Source organism: Staurois parvus, unplaced genomic scaffold (assembly GCF_062004578.1).
Source record: "Staurois parvus isolate SC_StPar_1 unplaced genomic scaffold, SC_StPar_1.0 ptg001306l, whole genome shotgun sequence".
NCBI lineage: Eukaryota > Metazoa > Chordata > Amphibia > Anura > Ranidae > Staurois > Staurois parvus.
This window is the reverse complement of record NW_028319102.1, coordinates 825146-836745: the sequence shown is the minus strand read 5'-3', so window position 1 is coordinate 836745 and position 11600 is coordinate 825146. Positions and strand designations below refer to the sequence as shown.

The following is an 11600-nucleotide window of genomic DNA, read 5'->3' as shown; positions in this document are numbered from 1 at the left end:
CCGCATGCACTGCCTGTGCGTGCTTCCTGGGAGAGCGCAGCACTGCGATCCAGTGCCCGATGTGTCCTCCGGAACACCGATCACTGTACGGGTCCTCTGTGTGAGGTCCCGATTCATGTGATCACTTCCTGACATGATTGCTTACTACTAGTGAAATCTGTGACTGATCACAGAGGTCACATGGCGCAAGGCTATTCACAACAGCCTTGTACCATGTGACAAGCTGTGACCAATCACAGCTCTCACAGTATTTCTCAATGGCTGCAGGAATGCAGTCAGAAAGAAGGAGAAATGATTGCTTTTACAGCCTTTATGGGTGTAAAAGCAATCAGTGTGAAAAAAAAAAATCTTCATCACCTCCCACAAGTAGTACAGTGTACTGCTAGGGTGACAGTATGTTTAAAAAGAAAAAAAAATTTATATAAAAAAAATGTAAAAAAAAACTTTGAAAAATTATTTTTGGTTATCAACTAATTTTGGTTTTTTGCTAAAAAGATAGCTGAATACGTTTTGGCCAAGATTTATGAAGAAAGATTATTTATTTGCAAAATTTTATAAGAAAAGCACTTTTTTTTTCAAAATAATTTGGACTTTTTAATTTATATAGCAAAAAAATAAAAATCCCAGTGGTGAATAAATACCACCAAAATAAAGTTTTATGAGTCTCAAAAAAAGCAAAAAAAATTCATATGGGTACAGTGTTGCATGACCGCGCAATTGTCATTTAAAGTGTGATAGCGCTGAAAGCTGAAAATTGGCCTGGACAGGAAGAGGGTGAAAGTGTCCGGACTGGAAGTGGTTAACTTATTAAATAATGACTTCATGTAGGAATCACACTGATGCTCACAGTCTTTGTTTAAGCCCCACTTAGAACTAGCTGGAATCGGGCGTATTTACCACAAGGCAAACAGGGCACTTGCCTAGGGCGGCAGTTTTCAGGGGGGCAGCACCTCCCCCCAGAAGAAGGGATGAAAGAAGGGACGCGCGCGCTATGGGGACCAGGTGGGATCCGAGAGAGGCTATGAGCTGCTTGATGGTGTATGTAGAGCCTGACTCTTGTTCCTGGTGATGTCCGGAGCTGTGAAGATGAGTGTCTTTTTCTCCAGGTAATGTCCGAATATTCATATACCTCAAAAAAAAAAAAAAAAAAAAAAAAATTATCCACTACTACAGGAGTTGGAGTGCTGTTTGTTTTGTGCAGTGGGTTAAATAATAACACCAAGTTATCACAGAGTATGATAGCACTTGTCACTTGAGTGGATCACTATTGTTGGTTGTAGTGCTCACAGAGTGTTTTTCACACTTGGAGATTTTTATATATGTGTGTGTGTGTGTATATATATATATATATATATAGATATATAAATATATACACACACACCTTTTTTTTTTTTCTCTTTTTCACATGCACAATTTTAGTGTTTGATGTGACTCACTATGTATGGCACGATTTTCCTTTTGATATAAGGATAATACACTATGTTGAGTTTTTTTTGGTTTTTGAGGTATATGAATATTTGGACATTACTTGAAGATTGAAAATAAGAGAGATATTTTCTTGAAAGAAAAAAAGAGGACTATAGTTTTTTGGAATTGCACCTGTGGACATTTGGATAAGGAGATTTATTTATATCTATTTTTATTTTATTATTTATTTTTTATTTATGATTATTCTTTTCAATGTATTAATATAATTTGGGAAAGGAAAAAGACTTTATAATTTATAATTCCTCTAGAAACCCACTAGTCCTGGGGTTTTCCAGCCAAAAAAAACGATTCCAGTCTATGTGTGCATGGACCCATAGGATAACATGCTGGGGGGTTTACTGGCTGTAGAAAAAAAACGATGTGAATGTACAATTTATATGTAAAGCGCTGCGTAAATTGACGGCGCTATATAAGTACCTGAAATAAATAAATAAAAGCCAAAAACAGCCGCTGTAAAAACGGACTAAGAAGCTGCACTTTTGTTTTCACATGGTATGCAGATGACTCCTAGAAAAGATACATAAAATAAATCAAAACAGGAAACCACAAGAAAAAAAAAAGTAAAACACAGAACTTGTTAAATGGAGCTTTAAAGGTAATCATTTAAAATTATAATTTAAAATGTGTATTACAAATACACCCCAGTTACCTTAAAAACAACAATATGCAGAAAATGTAAAGTCAATACTGACCGTTCTGGATAGAATATGTACCATGATAAATATCGGACATAAAACAAAAGGGGTCGAAGGTTGACATATCTTTTAATATTGCCTTACACTATGTCTGTGGAAGATCTGATGTATGCCCCAGTTGTCTCAACGCCATTTGGATAATCTTTTGCAAAGCTTGTCCCAGTTTTTCTGTTGTGAATGTTTTGCTTAATTGGGGCACATGAATAAACACGGCTCTGCCACTTCCATAGTACAGGGAGATGTAGTACGCGTATTCACAAAGGTATCTAAAAACCAAAATACAGTCATTATTATAATGAGGTATAGTTTCGGTACAAATGCAGTGCCGGCGGTTCAAACTCACAAATCATAATATTTGATTAAGTTACTTTTTTTTTTTTTGTTCTTCCCTTCTCTCTGAAATGAGACGTGCTTTCAGTTGGAATAAGGTCATCTCAAGCGGAGTCGGGTCAGAAAGTCGCATATGCCATCCATAGCAGACATGAGGCTTAGATCACAAAGCTTAACACGAGGATAAGGATCTTTTAGCCACTGGACTGGAATGTTTAAATCTCGTTGAACTCAACTGAAAATAACTGTCACTTTTTTTTTTTTTTTTTTTTTTTTTTTTTTTTTTTTTAAATATGGCATGTTAGCTTTGTGTATTAATTTATCACAGGACATGGGGCCAAGGGTGTCCCTAGGGTTGGTGTCACCTGGTGCAATAACACTTGGTGACATGCCCTCCGACGATCCCCGCAGAATGGATGGGATTTGCGGATTGAGCATAATGGATCGGACTCCGATCCATTATGCTCCCCAATCCGCAGATCCGATCCATCCTGCGGGGATCGTCAGCTTTCTTTACAACTTAACGTTTTGTGGAGCGGGTCCGGTGTCACCCCGTATAGGTTGCATGCTGACAATCCCCGCAGAATGGTTCGGATCTGCAGATTCGGAGTCCGATCCACTATGCTCCCCAATCCGCAGATCCGATCCATCCTGTGGGGATAGTCAGCTTTCTTTACAACGTAACTTTTTGTGGAGCGGGTCCGGTGTCACCCCGTATAGGTTGCATGCCGACAATTCCCGCAGGATTGTTCGGATCTGCAGATTCGGAGTCCGATCCATTATGCTCCCCAATTCGCAGATCCCATCCAGCCTGCGGGGATTGTCGGCATGCAACCTATACGGGGTGACACCGGACCCGCTCCACAAAACGTTAAGTTGTAAAGCAAGCCGACGATCCCTGCAGGATCATATCCATCCTGCGGGGATCGTTGGCTTGCTTTACAACTTACCTTTTCGTGGAGCGGGTCTGGTGTCACCCCGTGCGGTAGGCGTCACCCGGCGCGGCGCGCACCCCCTGCACCTGCCATGGGACGCCACTGCATGGGGCCATCCTATATACTTGTAAAGGGAAAGGCCGGAATGGAGGTATTGTTGGCATGATAATAAAAGCACCCGTCTTGTATCGCTCTAATACAGTGGAAATTATCCCAGCTTGACATTAACTGCTTCCGCACCGCCCTATAGCAGAAATACTGCTACAGGGCGGCACGGGTGCGCAAAATCACATATTATTTTTATTATTATTATACAGGATTTATATGGCGCCAACAGTTTGCTCAGCACTTTACAATATAACGGGAGACAATACAGCAACAATATAGGTCAATACAAGGGGGATAGGAGGGCCCTGATCCTTGGAGCTGACAATCGAAGAGGGAGGGGCTAGTGGTACAAAAGGTAATAACTGTGGGGGATGGACTGGTAGGAGGAATAGAAGATTCCATTATTAGATGAAGGCAGGAGAGGTTAGAGAGAGGTTTTCAGAGATTGCCTAAAAGTGAATAGAGTCAAAGATAGTCTGATAAATTGGGGTAGAAAGTTCCAGAGGATGGAGGAGGCTCTGGAGAAGTCCTGGAGACAAGCATGGGAGGAGGGGGCAAGGGAGCTAGAGAGCAGGAGGTAGTGCGAGAAGCGGAGAGGACAGTTTGGGTGATATTTGAAGACAAGATTGGCGATGTAATTTGGGACACGTGTGTGTGTATGTATGTATGTATGTATATATATATATATATATATATATATATATATATATATATATATATATATACAGTGGGGATCGAAAGTTTGGGCACCCCAGCTAAAAATTTGTATTAATGTTCATAAAGAAGCCAAGGAAAGATGGAAAAATCTCCAAAAGGCATCAAATTACAGATTAGACATTCTTATAATATGTCAACAAAAGTTAGATTTTATTTCCATCATTTACACTTTCAAAATAACAGAAAACAAAAAAATGACGTCTGCAAACGTTTGGGCACCCTGCAGAATTTATAGCATGCACTGCCCCCTTTGCAAAGCTTAGACCTGCCAGTGTCATGGATTGTTCTCAATCATCATCTGGGAAGACCAAGTGATGTCAATCTCAAAGGTTTTAAATGCCCAGACTCATCTGACCTTGCCCCAACAATCAGCACCATGGGTTCTTCTAAGCAGTTGTCTAGAAAACTGAAACTGAAAATAGTTGACGCTCACAAAGCTGGAGAAGGCTATAAGAAGATAGCAAAGCATTTTCAGATGTCAATATCCTCTGTTCGGAATGTAATTAAGAAATGGCAGTCATCAGGAACAGTGGAAGTTAAAGCAAGATCTGGAAGACCAAGAAAAATATCAGACAGAACAGCTCGCAGGATTGTGAGAAAAACAATTCAAAACCCACATTTAACTGCACGATCCCTCCAGAAAGATCTGGCAGACACTGGGGTTGTGGTACACTATTCCACTATAAAGAGATACTTGTACAAATATGGTCTTCATGGAAGAGTCATCAGAAGAAAACCTCTTCTACGTCCTCACCACAAATATCATCGTTTGAAATTTGCAAATGAACATATAGACAAGCCTGATGCATTTTGGAAACAAGTTCTGTGGACCGATGAGGTTAAAATTGAACTTTTTGGCCGGAATGAGCAAAGGTACGTTTGGAGAAGAAGGGGCACAGAATTTAATGAAAAGAACCTCTGTCCAACTGTTAAGCATGGGGTTGGATCAATCATGCTTTGGGGTTGTGTTGCAGCCAGTGGCACAGGGAACATCTCACGAGTAGAAGGAAAAATGGATTCAATAAAATTTCAGCAAATTTTGGATGGTAACTTGATGCCATCTGTGAAAAAGCTGAAGTTAAAGAGAGGATGGCTTCTACAAATGGATAATGATCCTAAACAAACCTCGAAATCCACGGGGGATTACATCAAGAGGCGTAAACTGAAGGTTTTGCCATGGCCTTTACAATCTCCTGACCTCAACATAATTGAAAATCTATGGATAGACCTTAAAAGAGCAGTGCGTGACAGACAGCCCACAAATCTCAAAGAACTGGAAGACTTTTGTAAGGAAGAATGGGCAAAGATACCTCAAACAAGAATTGAAAGACTCTTGGCTGGCTACAAAAAGCGTTTACAAGCTGTGATACTTGCCAAAGGGGGCAGTACAAGATATTAACTCTGCAGGGTGCCCAAACTTTTGCAGACGTCATTTTTTTGTTTTCTGTTATTTTGAAAGTGTAAATGATGGAAATAAAATCTAACTTTTGTTGACATATTATAAGAATGTCTAATCTGTAATTTGATGCCTTTTGGAGATTTTTCCATCTTTCCTTGGCTTCTTTATGCACATTAATACAAATTTTTAGCTGGGGTGCCCAAACTTTCGATCCCCACTGTATATATGATTTTGCAGCTCCGGGTAGGGAGGCACGTGCCTCCAATTGCGGCCTTGGCTATCAATCACCAGGTCCCAGCCTGTGATTCCCCAGCAGCACCCAGCAATCTCCAAGTATTACCGACAGCGGAGAGACCTGTATGTAAACAATACAGATCTCTCCTCTGTCAGCTCCTGCACACTGCTTTGTATGGCTCTGCATAGCACAGCCATATAAAGAATTGTGCTTACAGTGGAAAGCACATACACAGCACACAGTTAACCCTTTCATCGACCCAGATGTTAACCTCTTCCTGCCCAATGTCATTAGTACAGTGTCAGTGCTTTTTATTAGCACTGACTACTGTATTGGTGTCACTGGGGATGTCAGCAAACGCCACCACGTCACTTCCAGTATACGGACTACATCACATCCGGTCAGCCACACCGTCACACCCTGACGCGTTTCGTCATATCTTGACTTAATCATAGGGATCCCTACGATTAAGTCAGGATATGACGAAACGTGTCAGGGTGAGACGGTGCAGCTGGCCGGATGTGACGTAGTCCGTATACCAGAAGTGACGTGGTGGCATTTGCTGGATCATCCGATGGTGGTGAGAGCACCATGAGGTTCCAACTAACCCTTCACTATTATCATATGGGCTTGTCTTTTAATGCTGCATTATAAGTGCAATTTTTTAAGCAATAAACGCCTATTCATTGGGTAATATACCATTGGAGTGGTTTTTGTTTTTGCTTCCTTTACATGATACGGTGGAAAGTGGAATAGCTAATATATGGAGGATTAAATCGTTTGGGCAACTCATAGAGATATATTTGTGGATGACCACTCAGCACACATCATTGGAATTATTCCTTCCTGCTTGCATTTATGATTCATTTGGTGAGTGTACACCTGAGTGGGGGATACACAGAGAGCACGGAAGGATTCTTGTTTGAGCACAATTTTTTCTCATCACGGGACTTTCTATTTTAGTTTATTATTTTATTTACTTCTTGGATGTGGACTTTATTTTTTATTAGAACTAACACACAATTATAGTTTCATGTGTTAAATTTTATTTATTTATTTATATTTTTATATATTTTATTACATATTGATGTATTTTTTATGTTCTTGCTAAAGTGTGAGTATGGGTGTGTTGTGAGAGGTTACTGAGGTTCCTCTCATGATATACACAAAGCTCTTATTATTATTAGTTTGGCATTGCAAGGTGTTTGCGCTACTTTTTCCCTATACACATTGTGGAATATGTTTAAAGAATATGCGCATGAGCCATGACCTGGAAGGAACAGAAGTTTCGCCTGTTATATGGGGTGAACTTTATGACTCGGTCGTTCGAGTTTCGAAATCATTGATGGAGCCATTGGATTACCGAGCGAACAACATTTTCAATTTTCGAACGAAAAATTGTTTGGAATTCGACCCATGTATGTGCAGGCCAGAGTACTTGGTGTCATTCTGGACTCCAACCTATCCTTCCAGCCCCAAGTCCAATCTTTAACAAGCTCGTGCAGACTCCACCTCCGCAACATCGCCAAAATCCGCACGTTCCTAACCCCAGAAACCACTAAACAGCTCATCCACTCCCTCATCATATCACGACTCGACTACTGCAACTCCCTCCTCACTGGCCTGCCTCGCCGCTGGCTATCCCCGCTTCAGTCCATCCTGAATACGGCTGCCAGACTCATTCACCTTTCCAACCGCTCCATCTCCGCCACCCCCCTCTGCCAATCCCTCCACTGGCTTCCGATTGCGCAACGGATCAAATTCAAAATCCTAACACTGACGTACAAAGCCGTCCACCATACTGCCCCGAACTACATCACTGACCTAATATCCAAGTACCGCCCAGCACGCACACTCCGCTCCTCACAAGACCTCCTTCTCTCTAGTTCCCTGGTCTCCTCCTCCCATGCCTGCCTCCAGGACTTCTCCAGGGTGTCACCCATCCTCTGGAACTCCCTTCCCCAACCCATCAGATTATCACCTACTCTCCTCTCCTTTAGGCGCACCCTGAAAACCCACCTCTTCAGGGAAGCCTACCCCACCCCCTGCTAATTTGCCGACCTCCTCCACTCTTCCTACCACTCCATCCCCCACAGCTATCTCCTCCTGTGCCACCATCCCCTCCCTCCTAGATTGTAAGCTCCAAGGAGCAGGGCCCTCGATCCCCTCATGTTTTGCATTGTATTGGTATTGTTCTGTCACATGTTCTGTCCCCCTTTGTAATGTACAGCGCTGAGCGAACCATTGGCGCTTTATAAATACTGTATAATAATAATGTATGGCCTGCATAAATCTAAACCACGCACACGCACGCACACACACACTTTAGATTGTATTACCTCCCAGCATCTCTGGAATAGATCACATCGATCCCAGGCCATGAAATATTTTTGCAGACACTTTTCATGTTAATGGAAGACTCAATTCTTTCTGGTCCTTCCAGCAAACAGCAACCGTCCTGAGGGTGAGCACCGCCGAGGTCCCTGTCCACGTATCCTTTGTTTCTTGCACATTGCTCCAGGACAATCGCTTTAGATGAGGCCATCATTCCAATATGCACAGACAGCTACCGGTAGGGTGTTTTTGTCACGTTTGCCAGCAAAGAATAACAAGAAATGCAGAAAAGTTAGAATCAGATTACATATCCGTCTCTGTAACCACTTGCCCGCCTGAGGATTCCCCCCCCCCCCCCTTCCTGACCAGGCCATTTTGTTTGCAATACAGCGCTGTTTTACTTTAACAATTGCGCGGTCATGCAACGCTGCACCCAAATGAAATTTTATGTCCTTTTTTTCCCACAAATAGAACTTTCTTTCGGTGGTATTTGATCGCCTGTGCGGTTTTTATTTTTTGCGCTATAAACAAAAAAAACTGACAATTTTGAGAAAACAAAATATTTTTGACTTTTTTGCTATTAAACATGTCCAATAAAAAAACGTAAAAAATCAAATTTCATCATAAATTTAGGCTGAAATGTATTCTGCGACATGTCTTTGCTAAATATAAATCCTGATACATGTAAATTAATTGGTTTACGTGACAGGTTTTTTTTTTTTTAGACTAGTAATGGTGACAATCAGCGACTTATAGTGGGGCTGTGGTGGGCGTTCTGACACCGGGGGGGAACTGACTTGGTGTCACTGACATCCCCAGTGACACCAGTACGGTGATCAGTACTAATAAAAAGCACTGACACTGTACTAATGAGACTGGGCAGGAAGGGGTTAATATCTGGGGCAATCACAGGGTTAACCGTGTGTTTTATGAGGCTGTGTCTGTGCTTTCCACTGTATGCACACTGCTTTGTAAGGCTCTGCTATGCAGAGCCATACAAAGTGTGCAGGAGTTGACGGGTAAGAACTGTATTGTATACATACAGTTCTCTCCCTTGTCAATAATACTCGGCGATCAGTGCTTTCCACTGTATGCACACTGCTTTGTAAGGCTCTGCTATGCAGAGCCATACAAAGCAGTGTGCAGGAGTTGACGGGTAAGAACTGTATTGTATACATACAGTTCTCTCCCTTGTCGATAATACTCGGCGAGTAATCACTGTCTGGGACCCGGTTATTGACAGCCGAGGCCGTGAATGTCGGCACGGGTAGGGAGAGCCCCTATCCAGAAATGCAAAATCACGTATATATACGTAATTTTGCGCACCCCTGCTGCCCTGTAGCAGTATTTCTGCTTTAATGCGGCTGGTTAATGATTAAATTTTTTTTTTTTGATTAGGACTAAGCCCCGGTTCACATATATGTGGCCGTACCCCGTGACACACAGATAATCCCTGTACTTCCGAAAAAGCAGCCCCTGTATGTCAGGTGCAAGGGCGGACTGACCATTCGCGCACTCGGGCACTGCCCGAGGGCCTGGGGTCAGTAGGGGGCCCCATGAAATGCCCCTGGTACCTTTTTTATAGGCTTTTTTTGAGTGTAGGCAAGGACATAGGGGCCCCATGATCCCCTATTGTCCGGGGGCCCCATGAGTTGTCAGTCTGCCCCTGGTCAGGGGCATGCAGGTGGCCCATAGAGTCAAAGTGTAATTGTACTTTCAGCAAGATTTTCCAACAGCCCCCCCTCCATGCAAATCCATATCTTGTATAGCTCTTCTAAGACCAGCTAGAGAAGGAATGAGCTTAGCTGGAGAAGGAGAACACATGCGCACGGCGCACTCACACAGTTTTAACAGCCCAGAGCAACCAATAGAGGGTGCTTAGCTGTAATGTCCAGTCCCTCCTGCAAATGGCAGGATGGAGGGGGATCGAGGGGCCCCCAACAGCTGCATTTGTAATGTGAGGAGCGCTGGTACGTATGTACTATTCAGAAGATATCACATTGCAAAGGGGGCTTTTTTTTCAAAATCTTGCTGAAGGTGAACTTACACTTTATGCACTGAGCAGGTCAAGCTTTATGTATGTGACTGTAGGTGGGATAGGGGAACTGTACTGATGGTATCTTCACTTTTCAGAGGTGTTTTTTCTTCACTTTAGTTTTGGTACTTAGAGCTGCACTTAATCAAATACTGACGATGGCCATGAGGCATTGCACGATTGACAGTTACAAGCATGACTCTGAAAGGCAGAGGCATGATGGGACTTTCGCAACAGCTGGAGGGCCACCAGTTTGACACCCCTGGTTTAAGGGATTATACTGGGATGATGCCTGCAGCTACAGGCATCATCCCGGAATCTTTTTTTTTTTTGTTCAGCCGGAGATGGGCTTTAATGTAAAAGCTATCCTAGCAGCTAATTAGCCGCTGGATTGCTCTCATAGGCAGTGGAGGGGTCCCCAACCCCCACCATTTTCCACTGCTTTTCTGGGCTCTCCTGTCCCACCAGGGAGCCCAGGACTGGAGCTGGCGGTTCCGCTGGCTGACCATAGAGATGAACGAGGACCAGGATGTTGTGAAAGCATCTTATCAAACCAATCTTGGTATAACTGCTTGCCATCAGCCCTGTAGCAGAAGTACTGCTACAGGGCGGCACGGCTGCACAAAATCATACACACACACACATATATATATATATATATATATATATATATATATGATTTGCATTTTCAGGTAGGGGGTGCGCGGGGGTGATCGTTGGCAAAGCTGACAGGGGAGAGACCTGTGTGTAAACAACACAGGTCTCTCTCATGTCAGCATGGACATGCTGCTTTGTATCTCTTCACAGCATCGCCCCAGAGGTTAACCCCTTCCTGCCCAGTGTCATTAGTACAGTGTCAGTGCTTTTTGTTACCACTGATCACTGTATTAGTGTCAGTGGCAGTTAGTTCCCCCCAGTGTCAGAATGCCCTACGCAGTCCAGCTACAAGTCGCTGATCGCTGCCATTACTAGTATAAAAATAACAATTCCAGCCTATTTACCGCCATTTGTAGATGATATAACTTTCACGTAAGCCAATTAATATACAATTATTGGGATTTTGTTTTTTAGCAAAGACAGGGAGTAGAATAAATTTTGGCCTAAATTTATGAAGAAAATTGATTTTTAAATTTTATTGGATATGCTTTATAGCAAAAAGCCCCACATTTTTTTCTTTAAAATTGCCAGTCTTTTTTTGCTTATAGCGCAAAAAATAAAAACCGCAAAGGTGATCAAGTACCACTGAAAGAAAGCTCTATTTGTGGAAAAACAATTACATAAATTTCATTTATGTACATCGTTGCATGACCATGCAATTGACAGT

At 42.5% G+C, this 11600-nt stretch overlaps 1 protein-coding gene across 2 annotated transcripts in view; it reads right to left on the bottom strand.

Annotated features, from left to right (window-relative positions):
* Positions 1–2062: 2062 nt before the first annotated feature.
* PGPEP1L (pyroglutamyl-peptidase I like) overlaps positions 2063–11600 on the bottom strand; it is a 56331-nt gene continuing 46793 nt past the window's right edge. For both annotated transcript variants that reach the window (XM_089661086.1, XM_089661087.1), the window contains 2 exons: positions 8247–8473; positions 2063–2449 (listed from right to left, as the gene is read on the bottom strand). In XM_089661086.1, the coding sequence (XP_089517212.1) occupies positions 2269–2449; positions 8247–8473 (408 nt within the window). In that variant the 3' untranslated portion in view covers positions 2063–2268. The remainder of the gene's footprint in view (positions 2450–8246; positions 8474–11600) is intronic.